The 23,161-nt window shown below is 41.0% G+C and overlaps 1 protein-coding gene and 1 pseudogene across 2 annotated transcripts; one reads left to right on the top strand and one right to left on the bottom strand.

Moving 5' to 3' along the window:
• Positions 1-11,441: 11,441 nt before the first annotated feature.
• On the bottom strand, positions 11,442-15,353 carry LOC143550313 (bifunctional adenosine 5'-phosphosulfate phosphorylase/adenylylsulfatase HINT4-like). The gene is made up of 6 exons (XM_077040985.1): positions 15,291-15,353; positions 15,152-15,198; positions 12,729-12,805; positions 12,576-12,642; positions 11,655-11,732; positions 11,442-11,572 (listed from the first exon to the last, which is right to left on the bottom strand). The coding sequence occupies exons 1-6, from the start codon at positions 15,351-15,353 to the stop codon at positions 11,488-11,490; spliced, it is 417 nt and encodes a 138-aa protein (XP_076897100.1). The 3' UTR covers positions 11,442-11,487.
• Positions 15,354-16,299: 946 nt separating this feature from the next.
• On the top strand, positions 16,300-22,748 carry LOC143550312 (protein arginine N-methyltransferase 7-like; annotated as a pseudogene). The gene is made up of 14 exons (XR_013138305.1): positions 16,300-16,526; positions 18,835-19,072; positions 19,147-19,272; positions 19,364-19,528; positions 19,625-19,743; positions 19,818-19,899; positions 19,966-20,213; positions 20,806-21,042; positions 21,115-21,188; positions 21,264-21,357; positions 22,020-22,160; positions 22,232-22,306; positions 22,384-22,480; positions 22,561-22,748. The product of XR_013138305.1 is annotated as a protein arginine N-methyltransferase 7-like (transcript).
• Positions 22,749-23,161: the final 413 nt, after the last annotated feature.

Raw genomic sequence — 23,161 nt, 5'->3', positions numbered from 1 at the left:
TAGGCCTCCAACATCGTTAGCCGACACTGATGAAAGACTCCGGATTTGACATATATATGTAATTTTAGACGAACCATTACAACTGGTTTTATATCTGTCTAGGGCCGAGAATTTATGTCATAATGACATAACTGTTTTTCCTTGAATTTTGTACACAAAAGCATTATTTGTTTAAGATCAATGTACAGCTCGTTTAACTTATGAGAAAGACATTACAGACTACACTAAAAGAAACAACACAACAATCTCCATTTGGAGCAATGCCAAATCAACAAAAAACTATAATTTGGAAAAACATAACATATAAAATGAACAACAATACATTATATAATGGCTTGAACGTCTCATTATACCAAAACTTTTTACATGTAAAAAATATACACTTAATATGAGGGTATTAACGTCGTTTTCCTCCTAATGGTGGCGGCTTCATCCGGTCTAGTAGTTTCTACAAAGGCCTACGTCTAATGATAACACATAATATAAAGTGACAAACTTCATACTCCTCCTGCAACAACATTCTTCTACACTGCCAAATTTAAGTTGGACCATAAATTCTATTTGTCTTTTGAATGGAGTCCACATACATAACCAAATATGTTGCATTTACCAAACTTTGATATTCTATTGTCTCTTTGTATAATCAACGAGTTAGTTAAATCGTTTATCGAAGATTAAGAAACGTGCGTTCAAGTGTTGACTATACATCAACCGAATGCAACATCAAGGGATGTTTGAGTATTTGCAACTCTAGAAGTGCTTCTATAAGTTACTTGGTACACTGATGAACTTATTGCTCATGGTTATGTTTTAGGAATTTGAAGAAACACTAATCGACCCCGGGCAGATTACGGATAATCTGGGGGTTAAATAGATGTTTCCCACGAGGGGTTAGACCCGGCAAAGATGGTTCTTCTGATAACCTGCAAAACAGACACCGTGAGCTCGTCACTGAGAAGGGGGGGTACCTCCTTGTGACCACCCTCCGGCGTGAGAATCAGACTAGATTGCTCTTGAATATAAGTGTATATTAAGAGATTGCTAGAGCAGATATCAGGTATAAGATGTAAGATACAAGATAGTATATGATGATAAGATGATAAGATCATACCATTTGGGGTATTTATAGCCGAAGGTAGGTTTCCAAGAAGGTATAGCCGGCTGAATAGTATTCCTGTTCTACCAACTGTAGCCTACGCACGTGCCATGCTGGTAGTTGGTGGGTAGGCAGCGGCTGACAGTGACCAGGCCTGCTGTGTACTATTCCTTTTCCATCAACTGCCGGCTATGCACGTGGTATGACAGGAGTTGGTGAGTAGGCAGCGGCTAATAGTGACATACAGTACAAGAGCATGCCGCTCGCCATACTGTTGTCAATGAGCTGTCGTATCTTTGGTCAGATCTTTTGCCCATACCTCGTCAGGTACAGTACAAAAGATCTTCCCGTATCGTACGGACTGGCTTATTTGGGCGGGAGTATTCCCCCTCCCGCCTTTGTGCGGGATTGTTCCCGGCTTTACTCATTCCTTCAGGTGACAACTGAATTATTTGAGAGCTAAGTGCCTTGTGCGTGTAGCCTTGCTGCGCGGGTGGCCTTCCCTGATGGCTTGTATCCGCAGCTGCGGGAACAGGCAGAGTACTTCACCATTGGGAGGTATTTCCTGCGGGAACAGCTTGCGTACTGCGCGTAAGGACGTCACGTCTCTGAGCATGGTGGGTCCTGCGGATCCAGTTGGTTTCTGCGCAGACGTCTCTCTTCAAGGTGAGTCTTGCGGGTCCAACTGGGCTCTGCTGGGACCTACCTCTTCAAGTCCCCCCAGTCCAATGTTCTTCTCATGAATGTTTAATAAAGTGAGGTGAACTTTTGGACTTAAGCAAAGGGTTTTGAAAAGGGTTTAGTTTTAAGGTTTTCCATGGGGATTCTTCCCGCGGAAGTCCTTGTCACTTGCAGAAATTCCCGACTTTCCTGCTTGATCTTTGGGTATGATGCGGGTAGGTCTGTAACCTCCTCGCAAGTCAGGAGCGTTGAGTCCCACTTGTGTGGATTCTCCATGAGGTTTTGGTAGTTTTGAACATAGTGATCAATTATGTTAAAACCACCAATTCCATCCTGGAGCTTCAAACAATGTAGTTCTCGACGTTCCCGCTATGCGGGGATGTTATTCACGTTTCCGCAAGCATTGCCCAGAAGATCCTTCTTGGTTTCAATTCCCTGCGGAGCGGTAGGTATGTGAAGGGTTTTGCCTTGACACTGTACCCGCACTCGTCTTACGGTTACTTTACTTCCAAGGTATTCCTGGCGTCAATTCCCTGCGGGTGCTAAGTATGTGAAGGGTTTTGCATTAACACTGTACCCGCACCCGTCTTATAGTTACTTGGTTGCCGAGGTATTCTTGGCTTCAATTCCCTGCAGGTGCTAAGTATGTGAAGGGTTTTGCCTTAACACTGTACCCGCACCTGTCTTATGGTTACTTGGTTGCCAAGGTAAGGGGTATTTTCCCGCTTACTTTTGAATCTTTTTGAATTTTTTGAAATTCGAAGAGTTGGTGAAAGGATAAGAACAGTCCAAACTGCTGAAACGTCGTGCGACGGTTTCTTCTGACTGTGTCAGGACGTGCAGGAAGCTATGGTGACGTGACAGTACCTGGTCATTCCAGACGCTTTTTCAGGCGCGTGGGCGCGATTTTTCGGGCGCGTGGCCGCGAAATTAATGGTACGCGTCCTTTCAACAGCTGTTGCCAGCTTGCTTTTTGCCACGTGTCATAGTTTCATTGCACCTTCGATTTCTCTCTCTTCCGCATTAAATTCATCGCATTAATTGCGATTAGTATATAAAGGGGAAGAGGGTTCTTTGTAACCCACACTTTCACTTTTCTCTTCATCTTCAAAACGATTTCCGGCGAATACTCACCTTTTCAGTCGAGCATTCTCTTGAAATCGTTTTCTTCTTCCATCTGCAAGATGTCTTCTCACGATCTTGAGGCTACAGCCCAGGAGGCTGGGGTGTACGCCGATGACAAGAGTACTGCTGGCGAGTGCCAGTGTGCTCTGCCTGTCGATCTATATCAGTACATCGTCAGGAAGTTCATGCTCGAGTCTATCGAGCCTGAGTTTCCTGAACCTCATCAGACGGTGTATGATGCCCCCAGATGCAAGATCGGGGTATATGCCGCATTCTTTGTTTATGGGAATCTTAGGTTCCCGTTGACAAAGTTTGTGTACCGTGTCCTAGAGAGGCACGGTGTACACCTGACCGAGGTGCACCCGATGGCGATCGCGAAGATTCGCCACTTCGAGTGGGTGTGCCGGATTCTGGGCATTGAGCCCTTCGTCGACCGCCTGATGACCTTCTACTCTTGGAGGTGCATCCAGAGGTGGTATACCCTGATAACTCGGATCAAGGGTTTGAAGATTTGCGCAACCGAGCGCAGTCTTCGTTCATGGAAGCGGGAGTTCTTTTTCATCTCCGCTCGCACCATCCCCCTTGCCATGAAGTTCAAGAATGGGCAAGCACTTCCCAGCCTTCACGCCTCCAACTACCAGGAGGCGGAATGGTTCTCGAAGATATCCCGAGTCCAATCTCCGGTTTACCGCTTTGCGGAGTCCGGGATGGTGATGCTCGGGATGAGCCGGGTATGGAAGGATGCGGATGCGCAAAAGATCCCGATCGTCCTCGAATACGGTTTGAACTCTGTTCCTTACGGTATGCTCTGTTTACTTTGTTTATATAGGTTTGTCTTCTAACTGCTTTTCTTTTATTTCAGAGGGGAACGACTTGCAGTCGCTCTTGTATCCGCGGGAGGCTGACAGTCCCGCTCGGATGGGTACTCGTGATCTAGATGAGAACGAGCTGCCCATCCTTGAACAAACGGCGGATCGGTTCGTGGAGGTCTACCCGCTAGGCCACGAGATCCTGAGCGCCAGGCGGCCAGGTAAGGCGTTATTCAACCCTCGACCCCTCAATGCTGAAACCTCTGCTGGAATTCCTCTAATCTTATGTTCTGATGAGGAATCCGCAGATGGTCCTCCGTTGGTGCGGAAGAAGAAGGCTGCCGGCGGGAAGGGGAAGGAGAAGGTGGCCTCCACTGCCGATCCGGTGCCTCGGTCTGACTCAGAGGCCGAGAGCGAGGAGGTGGCGGGGAACCCCGGTTGTGATAAGACCACCGCTCCGGAGGCTGCGACGACTGTCACCTCCGGAGAGCCCAGGATGACAACGGTGAGCGGCGTGAAGAGGCCGGCTCCATCGGGTTCATCCCCGCCTGTCCGCACTTTTAGGCTCAAGAAAACCCGTAAGTACAAACTTTATTTTTAACTTCATAACTTTCCATCATTAATACTTATCTTCTTTGTGCAGGCGTGGATGTTGACGCATTCCAGGGTGGAGCGCGGAGGAGTACCCCCCCGCCCATGACGGTAGGCTTGGTCAGCCTACCTGAGGCGACGACCCAGGCGGCTGCGCTTGCTTCCGCTGGTTCAGTTGCTCACTCCATTGAGCCAACTGTTCCAGCTGTGATGACATCACCGCCGGCTGTTAGTGCCATTTTTACCGCATCTTTCACTGAGCCGGCGGTTACTTTTGCGGCGGATTCCGCAGCGGCGACCGCGGCGGCTTTTACCATGCCTCCGTCATCGGCAACGACGGCCGATCCTTCAGGTATGCATGGGGCTTCTCGCCAACCTCTGCCTCCTTCCCATGTACCTGACCTCTTGGACGGATTTCCATTGGGTTCAGGTGATGGGTTTGGCGGCTATCGGCCTGTTATTGACCCTACAGGTGCGTAGGGTTCTTTTGGCCTTTTTTTTTTATATATCATCTTTTCCTAACTGCTTTTTGTTTTTTGCAGTGTCGGATTCCAATGAAGTGTATGTTCCACGATGGAACATCCGCCGAGGAACAACCCTTCGCACACCTGTGGAGTGCGTGGAGTGGGCTCGTCACGCAGCTCCCAGTGGTGCGTTGGGGGAAGCCATGGCTAGCTACCAGGAGGGTAGGCTAACCAATGAGCTTCGGGTTCTCCTGGCCCGGATGCAGCCGCGCGTCGAGCTGCTTTGTCGTGAAAACGACAAGTTAAAAGCAGCTCGCATTCAAGAAGTAGCTCGGGCGCGGGCTGTCCGGGAGGAGAACGTAAGGCTTACCGCAGTGGCTGCGGAAAAGGAGAAGGCCTTCAAGGCCCTCAAGGTTGAAGTTCAGGCCCGTCTCGAGGCCCGTTCCAAGGCTGCCTAAGCTGTTAACGAACAGCTTCGGCTGGCTAAGGAAACTGCACGGAACGCAACCGAGAGGGCCACCAAGGCTGAAGCTGTTGCTGAGCCTCTACGCGTGGAGAATGAGGAGCTTAAAGCCAAATTAGAGGCTCTCCAGCAGGCTCATGATGCCTTGGCGATGGAAGACGCCAAAAAGCTCCAAGAGATCTTGGACCAGAGGGGGGTGCTTGACCACACTGAGCGGAAGCTAAAGGGCGTCGAAGAGGCTGCGGCTAAAGAAGTGTTGCTTGCCAACCTCAACAAAAGTGAAGCCGAACGCGCCCGTAACGAAGCTCAAGCTGCCCTCCAGGAGGCTCTGGTTGCCAAGGAATGGCTTCTTCGAGAAGCGTTGTCTCAGGTATGTTTAGCTTCATGTCTTCACGCTTTTCTTTGTAAATAGAAAAGGTTTTGATACTTGTATTCTCTTGTAGGTTGTGCATCGGGTCTTCGCGGATACGTCTTATAACGATGCTATGAGCGCAGCCCTCAACGCTTCTCATGAGGATGGGGAAAAGGCCGGCTTCCTGCTTGGTCTAGGGTTCGTTGAGAAAGGCATCCCGCCTTCCAACTTCCCTTTATTTGATGTGGATACTGAAGCTGTATACGACCAAGCAGTGAATCAGTATGCCGCCTTCCCGCATCCGGTGGTGGAGAAGGTGAACGAAGTTGCTGCTGCTGATGATGGGCTAGCTATCCTTAAAGCTTTCCTTGAATCGCCACGCTCTACTGATGGTGCTGGTCCAAGTGGAAGTGGCCCTGAAGCTTGATCCTGAAGATCCCTTCCCACTGCTAGGATAGGTTTAGGTTGTATAGATTTATATTCTTGTAGGCGGGTAGTTACCCGGCCATTCTTGTAATGAATATTATGAAATATAAATCTTTGTGCGGGTAAGACCGCTATTTTCACTGGATTCCTTGCTTTATAAACGTTATATGACTTGCATACTTTAGTTTAAATTAGCAATTTTCCAAGTGTTTAGAATAAGTTAACCTTTGAACGTGGTAGATAATAGGTTGAAGTTTTGCTTCCTCCTTCGTGATTGTGCGGGTAGGACCGTCACTTGCACTTAGTAGGATGGCTAAACTTTACCTACATCTGACCTGCGTGGAGGTTTTCCTCATCTTTTAGGAATTTCTAAGTGTTTAGGATAAGTTAACCTTTGAACGTGGTAGATAATAGGTTGAAGTTTTGCTTCCTCCTTCGTGATTGTGCGGGTAGGACCGTCACTTGCACTTAGTAGGATGGCTAAACTTTACCTACATCTAACCTGCGTGGAGGTTTTCCTCAACTTTTTAGAAATTTCTAAAGTATTTTAAATAAGTTAACCGTTCGACGCGCGGTTGTCAATAGGTTCGGTTTCCTCTCATGATTTGTGCGGTTAGGACTGGCACTTTCATTTAGTTGGATGACCAAAGTTTACCTATGACTGACCTGCGTGAAGGTTTGCCGCCTTCCCCACGCAACGACTTTCACACTTATGTATGCGGTGAAAACCGGCATCAGTGTTGAATAAATTAACCGTTCGACGCGCGGTTGTTAATAGGTTAGTGTTCAGTTTCCTCTATCATGATTCATGCGGATAGACCGGCACTTTCATTTAGTGGGATGACTGAACTTTACCTTTAACTGACCTGCGTGAAGGTTGCAGTTTTTTGGGTTTATGCGGGTTTTGCCGCCTTCCCCACGCAACGACTTTCACACTTATGCATGCGGTGAAAACCGGCATCAGTGTTGAAAGTTCATAAAAGTATAAATGTAAAATCATCAGCGTCGATGTTCTAAGGAGAATCATATCCATTAGAAGTGGCTCTGGGCCTTTTCTTTACAAATTTGGAATTGATCTACATGCAAACTGTGTAATTGAGCTCCCTTCCATGTTGTTGGGATGGGAGTGCCATCGAGCCGATATGCACCTGGTTCGGGATCTCGTTGTTTACGCAGTATGTAGTCTCCAACATTGAAGCTGTAATTTTATTCGTGTTTTCCCCAACTGGGGTTCTACACTCATCAGCCTGCTCAGCGTTCATTGCGCCACGAGGTGCGCGAGCGTCCCATCTCTGACAAATGCTTCGACCATGTCCTTTACGTCTGTGCATTCTTCAGTGTTGTGGCCTTTTGTCCTGTGAAAGTCACAGTATTTGCTCTGATCAGCATTGTGACGATGTCGGATTATTGGAGCCTTTGGCCATGGGAGCTCCTCCGTGGCGAATATCTCGGTGACGCTTTTGGTGAGCGGCGTCCATCTGGAGTTCTGGTTTGACTGTACGTTATCTCTTCCGCCTAACCGATGTTGCAAGCCGGATGAGGTGTCAAAGTTTACCCTTGACTGCCAAATGCCTAGCTTCCGCTTTTTGTTTAATCGGGCGGTAAGGACGTTGTCTTCTCTTGTTTTCTGGGTGTAGAGGTTTGTGCTCTGGGGGAGATCTCTACCCAGTTGCTTCTCCGTTTCCGCAAAGCGTTTTGCTGCTGTCATGATGGCATCCCATGTGGATGGCATGCCATCTTTACCCGTTAAGGTGCGGATGAGCTCTGGGTCGTTCGCGCTGATATTACCCAGACTTGTTCGCGCTTCAACTCTGCTGGAAGTCTGGGTAAACTTCTGCTGATATTACCAGAAAACAAGTCTGGGTCGTTCGCGCTGATATTACCCAGACATGCCATCTTTACCCGCTAAACTTCTGCTGGAAGTCTTCCCAATCGTAGATGTGGTGGACCGGTAGACGATCGAACCACGCTCTAGCTGCCCCAACAAGCGTCATTTGGAACATGTAACACCACGTAGGTTCCGTCCAACTACTGACGGTTGCCCCCGCTATGAACCTGTTCAAATGATCGTCTGGATCAGATATACCATCGTAAGTGCCGATGTTGGACATCTGTTTGGCACTTTTCGGGACGATTGCTTCCGCAATATCCCTTGCAAATTTGGACGTTCCCGCCTTTGCAGCAGTTGGTGTAAATGTTTTCGAGAAGTCACGTGGATTCCCACCTGTGTTTTTTGGTTTGAAGGTTTCTTCAAAATGCCTTCTCGGTTGGGAGTCCGTTTCCTTACGCTTCCCTTTCGCCCTATGACGAGGGTTTGCGTCACTATCGGATTCCTCCGAATCATTGTCCCAGTACTCTCCGAATTCGTCAGCCTGTTGGACGGAACGCAAGCGTTCGTCCAACTCAGCTTGGAATTCCTTCTGACGTGCCTCCGCCCACGCTTTAACTTGTTCAAGTGTTTGGCGGGGGAGTCTCGTCTGTTGTTTTTCCGCCTGGGTATTATTGAATCCCAGGGGATGGTTGTTTACTGCACTTGCCCCAGCTTGGGTAACTGGGGTAGTGTTCGTAAAATTTACTGCACTTGCCCCGGCTTGGGTAACCGGGGTAGTGTTCGTAAAAACTGTGTAGTCGCCGGTATCCCTCCCAGTAGGTGGGGTTGTGGTTACCGGAGTTTCTTTAACCATCTTTCCAGAAGTTTGAAAAAACTGAAAAGAAATGAAGTTCTAGCTTTTATGCACGGATGGCGCCAATGAAGAAACACTAATCGACCCCGGGCAGATTACGGATAATCTGGGGGTTAAATAGATGTTTCCCACGAGGGGTTAGACCCGGCAAAGATGGTTCTTCTGATAACCTGCAAAACAGACACCGTGAGCTCGTCACTGAGAAGGGGGGGGGGTACCTCCTTGTGACCACCCTCCGTCGTGAGAATCAGACTAGATTGCTCTTGAATATAAGTGTATATTAAGAGATTGCTAGAGCAGATATCAGGTATAAGATGTAAGATACAAGATAGTATATGATGATAAGATGATAAGATCATACCGTTTGGGGTATTTATAGCCGAAGGTAGGTTTCCAAGAAGGTATAGCTGGCTGAATAGTATTCCTGTTCTACCAACTGTAGCCTACGCACATGCCATGCTGGTAGTTGGTGGGTAGGCAGCGGCTGACAGTGACCAGGCCTGCTGTGTACTATTCCTTTTCCACCAACTGCCGGCTATGCACGTGGTATGACAGGAGTTGGTGAGTAGGCAGCGGCTAATAGTGACATACAGTACAAGAGCATGCCGCTCGCCATACTGTTGTCAATGAGCTGTCGTATCTTTGGTCAGATCTTTTGCCCATACCTCGTCAGGTACAGTACAAAAAATCTTCCCGTATCGTACGGACTGGCTTATTTGGGCGGGAGTATTCCCCCTCCCGCTTTTGTGCGGGATTGTTCCCGGCTTTGCTCATTCCTTCAGGTGACAACTGAATTATTTGAGAGCTAAGTGCCTTGTGCGTGTAGCCTTGCTGCGCGGGTGGCCTTCCCTGATGGCTTGTATCCGCAGCTGCGGGAACAGGTAGAGTACTTCACCACTGGGAGGTATTTCCTGCGGGAACAGCTTGCGTACTGCGCGTAAGGACGTCACGTCTCTGAGCATGGTGGGTCCTGCGGATCCAGTTGGTTTCTGCGCAGACGTCTCTCTTCAAGGTGAGTCTTGCGGGTCCAACTGGGCTCTGCTGGGACCTACCTCTTCAGAATTTGAAACATTTGTTATTATTAATACTACTTCAAAAAAATGAAGAGAGAAATTAAGATGTATTTTGATGATCAAAGAATTGATTTATGTTTAAATATTCTGCCTTTTAAGTTTTTAGAAGCCTATACATATCCTTAAGTATATGTATAGGAAGCTTTGAAAGAAACGACCGGATACCAAGCCGTCTTATTGGAAATGAATGCTCTTATTATGTGGTTCTGAATTCTGATATCGCCATCAAAAGAAAAAGAAACAATGGATGATATCATTTAAGATATCGTTTTTAAATACAGCGTGGGCGGTAGAAACGAAATGGATTTTGCAAAGTTTTGAAAATCAAAGACCTTTTTGATGTTTTGTCAATTAACTTTTGTGGACGGTTTACATCATACTCCTTTTGGACCGCATCGAAAGAAATCATTGGATAAACTGCTTTCTGAGAAAATTTTTAACGTTTAATGTTATATAGTATCTTGGTTGTAAATATATATAAAAGATGTTGGAATCAAACAAATAATATAACCTATGAATATGCAAATTGTGTTTAGTTTCATGGTCTAACTCAATTCTTGGAGGTTCTTTAAGGTTCTCACTAACCACAAACAGAGCACGTTTAACATTCGTTAGCAACTTAGCATTGTTGTGACGAAAACAATGATGGTGGAGATGGCAACAGGCACCCCTGGGATTCTATTTCCTCTAGTTGAGTCGTTTTACTATTTATAACGAGTAATGAATTTCTTTATTATAAGCATTTGCTGGACTTAATTCCCGTCCTCAAGTCAATGAAGCAGGTTGGGCTGACCCATCGAGGCCCTCAAGTCAACGAAGTGGGTTGGGCCGACCCATCAAGCTTATGATGGATCAGTGTTTTGTTTATCAAGTTGAGTCCATAACTTGGTTTTTACCAAAAATATAGAAATTCCAAGTTTAGAGTAAACTGCAGTTTCATCCATATGGTTTGTCCAAATATACTGTTTTAGTCCAATAGTTTCAAATTTGTGATTTTCGTCCCCGTGGTTTCATTTTACTTGCAATTAAACCCGACCCTACCAACCTCGTTAAGTCTGGTCGTTAAACTCATCAGCGTGCCATTAATGTGAGGGTAGTTTTGTCCTTTTTTTTTCTCAAATACACACCAGCCCTCACATGAGGGGGGCTTGCAAATTAGAACTAAGATTTATTTGGGAAGAAAAGGGACAAAACTGCCCCTCAGATCAATGGCACGCTGATGAATTTAACGACCAGACTTAATAAGGACGAAATCTGCCGTTTACTCGAGGTTTCCTATATTATATAATACCAACTCTTTGTGACCAAACAATAGCTTGCATATCAATATCAGACTATATGAGCTGTATTTAGGTGCAGTTACACACCATACATGTGATATTGTGACACATTAAGTACACAACCCTACCACAAAATACATGGCAAAGAATTGCCAACACCAAAGCTTCCACATATCATATGCGTGTACATACAAACAAAAGTTCCAAAAGCAAAAATGGTCGCACTCAAATAACCCGAAAAGGATGTGTTCTATATATGGTAACCCATTGGTGTTAACATCAACATTAAGCTCATCTGAGCTGTCATTAGATATGCAACACACATTTACATGTGAAACTTTATGGTGTTTGGGTTGGAGTAACCTAAGCCTAACACCAAATATGGTAATATGTGACACCTGGATACAGCTTCTAATGAGAGTGAGTTGAGAGTTGATTAATATTTATGGCTTTAATTTTTCCAATAGTTTATTGGCTTCAATGAATCCACCGAACAGTCCCAAAGACGAGTATTTCACCCTTTTCCACCTGATTTTAGTGTTTTAAAGATTTAAAAGATATGTTAGGAATTTGAAACATTTGTTGTTATTATTAATAATAATATGCGCACCTCGGTATATATGGAAGTGCCAAACAGTGAAGGTGGAGATGGTTTACACTGTTGAAAGGAGGCTGATGAAACCCGAATCTGAATCAAAGGAAAAAGATACCTTGTAATGATCAAAAAGAATTTGTATGCAGAAAATGATTCTAATTATGTTCCTAAGGTTTAAACCTACATGTCATTCAGACAGTCGGTTCAAGAGATCAGTCAACCTTACAGTAATATTCCTAAGGCTGCAAATGAACAGGCAGTTCGCTTACATTTGTTTGCTTGTTTAATAAATGAACGAACACGAACACAAACACAAATATTTATTTGTTCGTTTAGTTAATGAATAAACATGAATAGAGGTTGCGTTCTTTCGTTTGTGTTTGTGAAGCTTCGGTAATGTGTTCGTTTACGTTCGTTACTTAAAAGTGTTTTTTTTTTTAATATTTTTATAACATTTTGTTTGTAATAATCAACCTAAAATTTAACTAAATTTTATAGTTTTATTGTTTATGTTCGTTCGTTTCGTTAATGGTTTGTTTCTTAAAGTCGTGCTTTAACTAACAACAAATTTAACAGTCAATTGGGGGATTATTATGTTTATGATTATTATTATCTCAAGTGCTTAGCTTTATATTTTATTAAGGTGATTATGTCTAATATTTTGGATCAAAAATGTTACTATTTTTCTTTTTTCTTAAATAGTACATGTTCAGAACACGAACAAGATTTTCCGTTCGGTCATCGTTCATGAGCATGTTTAATGCTAAAAAGTAGACCCAAACTGACCCGTTGAGTCGTTGACTGATTTGAGATGACCCAAAAAAACCGAAATACAACTTACTTTAGCCCAAATCAACAACCCATTCTATGAAAAGGGTTATGATGGCCACCTATGATTTGAAGTGAATCACACGTATTTGTTTGTATGATAACTACCTGTACTGAATGGAATCGGGTGCGTCTCGACTTAGCAGCGTCTGCCCCACGTTTAACATGTGACTGACTGGAAAAAGAAGATAATGATTAAAAATTATCTTGGAAATTGGGTAAAAACTTTATTGCTATCTAAATTTAAAAAACAAAAAATACCCAAAGAATAGTCTTGCTCACTCCTTTGGAGGTTTTTGACTGTTGCAATGTGCTCGACCGGGATCACCAAGTAGTGCCTGTAAAATATCAAGCTATATATAAGGTTGGCTCATAAAATCAATGGTGTATTGCGTTGCGCGCAAATACAGCCCCACATCAGTTAAAAACAGCAATTAATACGCCAAAAGCATTAAGGTGGTTCGGTCTAAATTTTGCTTGGGTCGAAATGAGACGTTTTAGAAAAACTTAAAACAATATAAACCACAAACTTTTTGGATCAGATGAATTGAAACTACTAACAGTAGGACTTGATGAACAACTCTATATAATAAATAGATTAATTATACACCATGCATGCACACAATACATGTTGCTAACTAGTAACGCCTACCCAGTGAGTATAGAAAGCATCACCAAATTGCTTCTCATTGAAAGTGAGTACATATGCAATCGTGCAACACAACTTCTACGCATAGGTGTAGGCAACAGTGGTGATGACGGCGACGATAAGGGCAAAGACAGAGGCAGCAGTGGTGGTGCCGGTGCTATCGATGGTGTCAGCTACGAGGATAAGAGCGGAGACAGAGGCGACATGGTGGTGTCCACAGTGCCACAGTAGTGATGGCGTTAGCGCCGACGGTTGGAGGCGGTAGTGTCAATAATGGTAGAAGTGGTGGAGGCGTAGACTAACAATGGTTGTGGGTGATGCTGACCGTTTTAAGTCCTGCCATTCAGGCGACAACTAACAATGGTAGTGTCAATATATGTTAGCCTTTCAGCAGGTCTGTCTCTTAATGCATGCTCCTCAAGATGCCCATTTTCTTTTTACGAAAAGAATTACTTGGTAAATCAATGGTACCATCGATTACGGGATGCGTATCACCCAGTCCCTTAACATCGAGCTTTTTGCTTACTTTGACGCCGACTGGAATAGTTGTCCGGACTCTCGGCGCTCCACATCACGCTATTGTGTTTTTCTTGGGAGTTAATTTAATCTCTCGGTCAAGTGTGGAGGCCGAATACCAAGCAGTCGCTAACGCCGTTGCAGAAACTACATGGCTACGAAATCTATTACTTGAGTTGCAAGCACTGTTTGTCTCAAAGTCCAGTCCAACATCAACGGACGAAGCGTGTTGAGATTGATATACATTTCATTCGGGGAAAAGATTCGGCTCGGTCATGTTCGTGTCCTTCATGTGCCTTTCGAGTTTCAATGCGCCAACATTTTTACAAAGGATTATTATCTCGTCAACTATTCGAGGCAGTTTAACCGTTCTATCTCGTTAGGAGATTGAGTTCGATTGTAATTGATTACGTATTTCTCCCTATATAACGGGTTGGAAAAGATTAATAAGATCATCAATTATTCATGCCATACCATTGTGAATCCCAATTACAGTAAAATAGCTAATGAGAATAAAATCATCAACATAGTTGAAAACCTATGAGTGCTTACAAAACCTAGCTTTCAGAAATGAAGCAGACATTAACACAAACACCTTAGAACAACGCAGGGGCGAAGCTTGGACGAGTTTGTCGGGGTGGGGGGGGGGTCAAATTAAGTCGAAAACGGGTAAATTTACACCAAGTATAAAAATTTTCGGGCGAAAACAGGTAAGTTTACATCGTTGAGCAAAAAAGGGGGGTGGGGCCTGGCCCTCACTAAACTTCGCCCCTGGAACAACGTAAATAATGGAGATTTGTAATTTGTAAAAAATGAAAAATAGAATTGAGTATTCAGCTTTTGTTGGACAAATGGACGGTTCACGTACATTCTACCGAACGAAAATTCGTGTTCGTGTCTGTCCATAAGAAATCGAGTTTGTCCATGTCTGTTTGTGTCCGTTCGTTAATATTGTAAACGGACGCTAACGAACAAACTAACACCAGCGGACCCTAAGGTTGTTCTCTATGGTGGGGGCATCAAAGCCCCTCCACAGTGCCACGTCATCGCCACGTAGAAAACAGGGCTTCGAAGCCCTTCTCTATAATGCTCCGTTGTGGCTTAAAGCCCCTTGGGCGCCCCAATATATATATATATATATATATATATGTACACATATATATGTATGTGTGCGTGAGAGAGAACGGTGCCAATCGTTGTGAAGCCGCCCCCCCTTCGGCGCCCCAAGGCCGCCATAGCGGACGGTCTAATGGACAAACGAACACTAACAGACACTAATGAACATTAACGGACAAGCATACATAAACGACTCTAATGAACAAACAAACATAAACGATTACATATTATTATTAATTTCATAAAGTATAATCATTATGTTCACGAACGCGGTCTCAAACATCTAATTTCAAAGTGCTAACAACTTGAATCCATTAACACAAAGAACAACGTAAATAATGAAGAATTGTAAAAATAAAAAATAAAAAATAAAAAATGAAAAATAGAATAGAGTACTGAGTACCTGAAGGCAGAAGGATTAATATCTTGAAAGGCAACAACCTTGTCATCCTGCAAGCAAAAACCAAATCAAATAATTAGAAGAAATGAAAAGCATAAAATCAAAATTGAAAAGTACGTGGCGGTAAGAGAGAGAATCTGACGGTGTGGAGGAGTGTGGTGGTGGAAGATTTGGCGATCTGACAGAAGATGCAGCCTGCCGCCATTATCCGCCCGCAGGCCGGAATTACTTACTTTAGTTCGCTTGAAAAGGAGTTCCACTCTACGGCCGGCTAATATTTGGCTAATATTCTTTTGTGTTTAAGGTGAGTTTGTTGCGGGTAAGGTTGCGTTGAATGTCGAATAGAACAAATTTTTTAAATACGAGAAAATTTGTTTTGAGAATTAACATGTGTCTCTCCAATTTACTTTTTATACATTTGGGTTTCTGCCTCGAATACCTTGAATTTTCCAAACAAGGTTTACCGTCTAATCAGCTTGTTTAGAGAGTCGACGTGGTGTATCCCATTTCATGGAAAGACATCTTAATCAAATTGCACATTGTTTAGCTTTCTTCATTTTGTAAGTACCGACCTGTAATAAATGTGCCACCTCAAATATCACCAATACGTATTCGTTGTATTGGATGCAATGGTTGTTGAAACTAATGAAACCAGAAGTTTAACCTTTACCAAAACATAGTTTAACCGAATACTTGATACTTCAAGCAAAATAAACCAAAAAAAAATAAGGTTCAACCAACAATGGATCATAGTATGTAAACCAAACATGATGGTCATCTAGTCCAATCAGCGACGAAGCTTGGACGAAAACGTCTGAAAGAGGGGTTCAGACTCAAATTATATCAAAATTTTCATAAACAAGGAGGGGGGCTCAAATTTTCACCTGAAAACTATACAATTTTTCGGACGAAAAACGAATTAATTTATACCACTTGGGAAAAAAAAACAGTGAGGGGAGCATGAGTCCAGTTCCATTTTGAAAAACCTTAAACCGGGTCATACCCAGCAACCGGGTCAACATCAAACCCGACCCAAAAAACCAAACCCGACATCCACACCAACAAAACCCGGTGAAAACCACCCACCGGAAGCAATGCATTACCACCTCCAAACCCTAACTCGCATCATCACCGGTCCGTCAATTAAACCGTTAACTCGCACAATGAGCACCGGTCAAATGTTCCAGCTGACGGTCAACCCGGTCTCCGGTACCTCAGAATGGATTATTATTGAAGAACAAGCTGATGACGTGTCACCTAAGCCATTACTAGCGTACACTTCTTACCTCGATATGCTTAATGACTCGCCGAGAAACAGAGCGTATTGCTTCGCTGTTGATAAAGCTGTTACTAAGCACTCTCGTGTTTTGGATATTGGGTATGTGAAATTATGACCCGTTTTGTCATTTGGGCTTATGGGTCTGACCCGTTTTGTCATTTGGGCTTATGGGTCGGTCAAAGATTCAATCTTTTTACAAGTTTGGTGAGATGAGTGGTGGTTTTGGCTTCTGGGTGTGTTAAAAATATGATCTTTTTTGAATTATAGTGAAATTAGTGGTGATTTCAGCTTCTGGGTATGTTAAAAATCTGATCTTTTTTGAATTATAGTGAAATTAGTAGTGATTTCAGCTTCTGGGTATGTTGAAAATCTGATCTTTTTTGAATTATAGTGAAATTAGTAGTGATTTCAGGTTCTGGGTATGTTAAAAATCGGATCTTTTTTGAATTATAGTGAAATTAGTGGTGATTTCAGCTTCTGGGTATGTAGAAAATCTGATCTTTTTTGAATTATAGTGAAATTAGTAGTGATTTCAGGTTCTGGGTATGTTAAAAATCTGATCTTTTTTGAATTATAGTGAAGTTAGTGGTGGTTTTGGCTTCTGGGTATGTTAAAAATATGATGTTTTTTGAATTATAGTGGAATTAGTAGTGATTTCAGCTTCTGGGTATGTTAAAAATCTGATCTTTTTTGAATTATAGTGAAGTTAGTGGTGGTTTTGGCTTCTGGGTATGTTAAAAATATGATGTTTTTTGAATTATAGTGGAATTAGTAGTGATTTCAGCTTCTGGGTGTGTTAAAAATATGATGTTTTTTGAATTATAGTGGAATTAGTAGTGATTTCAGCTTCTGGGTATGTTAAAAATCTTATCTTTTTACAAGTTTGGTGAAATTATTCTATGCAGCCGATATCACCGATATATATAGGTTATCGGTTACTTGGTAAAATATCAGTCAAAATATAGGTACGATAATATAGGTGATATTGAATAATATTGGACCGATATTTGACGCATATATCACCGATATTCCCGTTTTAAGTCTTAGTTATCAATTTTTAGTGTTCGTTTTAAGTCTTGATCAGTTTTTACTTGCTACGAGTGTTAGTGTTTTTTCGCAAGTTGCAAAAGGTTAATTTGTTAATGGTAGGAGAGACTGATTTGTTAGTGTTAAATTGCTATATATATGACTTTTACATGATATTAAAATTACCTATATCCCACCGTGATAACCGATATCTCAAATATCAGTCCTTGACTGATATCCGATATTTTTCCGCATTAACTTCTTAGAAATTAGTAGTGGTTTCAGCTTCTGGGTCTGTTAAAAATATAATCTTTTTACAAGTTTGGTGAAATTAGTAGTGGTTTCAGCATCTGCGTCTGTTAAAAATATAATCTTTTTACAAGTTTGGTGAAAGTGGTAGTGAGTTCAGCTTTTGGGTCTGTTAAAAATATAATCTTTTTGCAAGTTTGGTGAAATTAGTAGTGATTTCAGCTTCCGGGTCTGTTAAAAATCCCATCTTTTATGAATTTTAGTGAAATTAGTAGCGATTTCTGCTTGTGGGTCTGTTAAAAAATACAATCTTTTGCGAAGTATGGTGAAATTAGCAGCGGAGTGTTATGTATTCACATGAGTAAGTTTGAAATTGTAAGTTTGAAATCTTTTATTGATTTGAATTTTTGCTAATAGAATGCTTGTTTTCACATGAATAAGCTGGAACTTGTTGGTTTTGAGTATGCTTGCAGAAGTTAACTTTTTATTGATTTGAAATTGGTTATTGGCATGCATGTATTCACATGAATAATTTGGAGATCGTAGGTTTTGAGTATGTTTGCATAGGCTAATTTTTTTATTGATTTGAAATTTGTTAATAGCATGATTGTATTTAGATGAATAAGTTGGATATTGTAGATTTTGAGTATGTTTACGGAGGTTAATCTTTTAGTTATTTAAAATTAGTTAATAATACCATGCTTGTATTCACATGAATAAGTTGGAAATTATAGGTTTTAAGTATGTTTGCAGAGGTTAATCTTTTACTGATTTGGAATTAGTTAATAGCATGATTGTATTCACATGAATAAGTTGGAGATTGTAGGTTTTGAGTATGTTTGCATAGGCTAATCTTTTATTGATTTAATAATGGTTTAAAAATTGTTAATAGCATGCTTTTAAATTCTATTCACATGAATAAGTTGGAAATTGTAGGATTTGAGCATTTTTGCATAGTTTAATCTTTTATCGATTTGAATTTTGTTAATAGCATGCTTGTATTCACACAATTAAGTTGGAAACTTTAGGTTTTGAGTATGCTTGCAGAGGCTAATCTTTTATTGAATTGCAATTGGTTATTGGCATGCTTGTAATCATATAAATAAGCTGGAAATTGGCGTGATTTGTGTAGATCTGGAACTGGATTGCTATCCATGATGGCTGCAAGGGCTATGGACATTGATGCCACATCATCATCATCATCATCATCTAAAGGAACAGTCACAGCATGTGAGTCGTACCTTCCGATGGTGAAACTGATGAAGAAGGTGCTACGTGCCAATAATATGAACCATAAGATACGCTTTCTTAATAAGAGATCAGATGAACTAGAAGTTGGTGTTGACATTGCTTCTCGTGCTGATGTTCTAGTGAGTATACTTTGCAACCTCTAATTCGATGATAATGAAAGTGACATTAATTGATAATTTTTTTGCAAATGGAGGTTAGTGAGATACTCGACTCGGAACTCCTCGGTGAAGGTCTAATCCCTACCCTTCAACATGCAAATGATAATCTACTGGTCGAAAATTACCAGACGGTTCCTTACAAAGCTACTACTTATGGCCAGGTGATTATAAAGATTTGTGCAAACTTGTGAATAATAATAATAATAATAATAATAATAATATTGTCTTCACTTTATTATTTTCTTTCATCAGTTAGTGGAAAGCACACATCTATGGAAGTTACATGATTTATATAACAATGAAGCAAATGCAGCAGACGGGATTCATCTTGTCCCAAAAGGAAAGGAGGGTGTTTTACAAGTCAAACCACAACAGTTTGCAATGCATTGCGATGCAATAAATGAAGAAATTCAACTGGTATGTTATGAACATATATTCTTCACTAATTTCACTTGCATATATAAATTTCTATACGGTATGTTATGAACATATGTTATTATTATTATTATTCAGCTTTCGGAACCGTTCAAAATTTTTGAATTTGACTTCTGGAAACGGCCCGAGAGTCATGGAGAAACACGAGTACATATAAAGCCAACTAGTGATGGTACCGTTCATGCGATTATTTCATGGTATGCTATTTTCATATTTTTTCGTTATAGACGTGTGTTGCCTGTTTTTTTTTAACTTTTTTTTAATGTTTTAGGTGGGTGCTTCAGCTTGACAAGGAAGGAAAGATCTTTTATTCACATCTCCTAAATGGATAAGTAGTCCGTCTTCATATTCTGGTAAGTTTTATTGGTTATTATACGCGACAAGTCATGCATAAATTAGTTGTAGTGGTACCTTTGTAGGCACTAAGGATTGGTGTGATCATTGGAAACAGTGTGTGTGGTTTACAAAAGGAAAAGGTCTACCTGTTTGCAAAGATGTGAGTGTTTATATGGATGCTACTCATACAGATATTAGCATCTCATATAAATTTAATGATCGTCGTCAGTTGACCACTCAAGACTCACACATAACCCTCTCACCTGAAAGGATTGCAATCTATGGAGAGAAGCAGTGGAGACTTTCCATGTTGAAATCGTTAAACTATGCTGTACACGCACTCTCTCTCTCTCTATAATATATATATAGGGTGAGGATCCTAAGAGAACCTTTTGAAATTGAGAACTTTGAGAATCATTTATGACCACTAAAAATAACCTTTCAAAAAACTATTAAAAAAAATAAATAAAAATTATAAAACAAAAAAAAAAATTTAAAAAGTAAAAAGATAAAAAACGTTTATCCAGCATCCTGGTCTAAATTTTTTTTTATTGTACAGTGTGTAAATTTTCATTTAATCTCCAGTTACATAATATACACATATGTACATTATCATTTATCTTATTTGTACATATGTGTATTAAAAATAAGTATTATACATATATGCATAATTCAGCTAATCAAAGGTTTTTTTGTTTTTTTTAAACCAGGATGCTAGATAAAAGATTTGTTTTTCTACGTTTTTTTATTTTTGCATTTCTTTGGCTTTATATATTTTTTTATTATTTTTTGTATTTTTTCTTGTGGTCCAAAATGGTTCTCAAAGTTCTCAATTTCGAAATTGTTCTCACACGATTCCAGTCCTATATATGTGTGTGTGTGTTTGTGTGTGTATATTCTAATAAGATCTAATGTGATTGCAGTTGAAAGGGAAAGAGTCACCTTTGTGTGTTATTGCAGACGATAGTGTTTTCTTATCAGTTGCTGTTGCTTGCGTTTCTAAAACATCACAGATAATATCATTGTTTCCCGGTCTATGTGATAAGGGTTCCCAATACTTGCAAGCGGTTGCTGATGAAAATGGTTACTCTATGGACCGAGTACGCGTTATAAACACAAGGAAACAACATCTGACACTGAATGATACTCATCAAAACAAGGTTGCCTTTTGCTTCTTCATTTTCTTAAAATAACAATTTAACGACACTTATGATACTTTTTACAATGCATAGGTTGATTTGTTGATAGCAGAGCCATTTTACTTTGGTGCTGATGGGATGCTTCCGTGGCATGGCCTGCAGTTTTGGTACGATTGCGTTAATATTATAATACAAAAGCTTATAATTTTTACACGCGTTTCTTACTTTGAAATGGCTTTTAGGAGCAAAAGAACGATGCTTGATTCCATGTTATTGGATGATGTGTGCATAATGCCATGCAAAGGCATTCTAAAAGCGTGCGCAATGTCTCTCCCGGTAAGCGAGTACAAAATATATTAGTGGTTACTTTTTTGTATATTATATAACATAATTGTAAACTTTGGTGCCGCGAAGTGCCCGTTGGGCCACTTGGCGGCACCATGTTGGTCAAGAGGTATTTATTTTTTTTTTTTGGTGCCATAAAAAAACCAACCAAATGTCAATTTTGCTTTGTTTTAGTTCTAGTAGCGTAATGAGCGTGACCGAAACCAATCAAATTCATGTAGACTCACCGCCTTTTGTTTTAGTTTTTGTATCGTAATGAGCGCAACGAAAATCGACCGAATGTCAATTTTCTATTTATTTTTTTGTTTTAGTTCTGGTACCATAACGAACGTGACGGAAACCAACCGGATTTGCCTAAACTCACTGCCTCAATGTTCGGGATTGACAACGCTTGGGTTTTACCAGCGTCCGAGTTTTACCAACCGACACCACCCTATTGCTCCATCTCAATTTTCATATTTTTTTGGTTTTAGTTCTGGTATCATAACACACGTAATCGAAACTGATCGAATTCACGTAAAATTAACGCCTCAACGCTCGGGACTGACAACGCTTGTGTTTTACCGAGCCGGGTAAAACACTAGTTTGTTATAAACGTGGTTGTGAATATTTTGTACTTTGAGCTTTGTTGTTTGATGGAAGTGAAAGTGTAGGATCTTTGGAGAAGCCGTCGCGCGTTAGGGAATATTGAAGGCTTTGACCACACAATGGTCAACGATACTTTAGGAGCGTGCGGTCCGTCAAGTGAAAGCCCGTGTTTTCCATTTTTTATTTGGCAATGTGGAGAGATTGAGGTTATTTATATTCTTCATACCTAAAAACTTATTCAATCATTCTTTTTTTTTTGAGTTAAATTATATTTCAGAAACTGAGTGATACATTCGCCGTTATGGAGTTTGATTTCTTGAAACCATTGAGTTCATGTCACGGGAAAACCAAGGTAGCAGATTCTCTCGATTTAACTATTTAGTGCATGCACATTAATAATAATATTAACTTTGTCGATTGTTATTACAGGTTGAGTTCACTGAGGCGGGAGTGTGTCACGGCTTTGCACTTTGGATAGATTGGGTAATGGATTCAACCAACGACATTGTGATGTCAACGGGACCAGGTTGACCAACCAAATATTTAGCAACTACGAAATGTGTTTTTGTAATAATATGATATATAATTTGTGGCATTTTTTATTAGATCAATGATATTGGAAGCAAGGTGTGAAGCTTCTAGCAGAGCCGTTAAATATAGTACAACCTGGAATATGTTCAACAGTTATCGAAGCGCATTTTGATGCATCTAGTGGTGAACTTTCTGTCAACAATAGGTAGATGATGATCACAACATTGGATGCTATCATCATCGCTCGGGTTCACAAAAACCCGGTACACGCTTCATGTTCATGGAAAATTTTGAAAGGGAAAAAATGAGTGTTAAAACTATACGATGAAAATTGGTGTATGAACGCTCACGCACAATACATGTGTGTATTGATGAAAGTTTTTATGGTGAAAGCGGATGCATAGCCTCTGTTGCAGATTTTGTTGAAAGTTTTTATCTGGAATATTAACGAACATGAACAAGAAAATATGTTAGTGTTAATTTGTTAAAGATGAAAAGTAACTTTGGCTGGTTAAAGAAAAAATTATTATTATTATTATTATTATTATTATTATTATTATTATTTTGATACTATGTTTTTATTTAAGTATTGTTTGTTTAAGGATTATAGCAGGCCGAAGACTCAATTTTGACCAATGTATAACCTAAATCTGAGGATGTAAAGGATTAAAAAGGG

Source organism: Bidens hawaiensis, unplaced genomic scaffold, assembly GCF_021521415.1.
Source record: "Bidens hawaiensis isolate Kalapana, Puna unplaced genomic scaffold, B.hawaiensis_p1.1 tig00016006_1, whole genome shotgun sequence".
In the NCBI taxonomy this organism is placed as follows: Eukaryota; Viridiplantae; Streptophyta; class Magnoliopsida; order Asterales; family Asteraceae; genus Bidens; species Bidens hawaiensis.
Note: the sequence above shows the minus strand (reverse complement) of the source record. Positions and strands in the feature narration are given on the sequence as shown.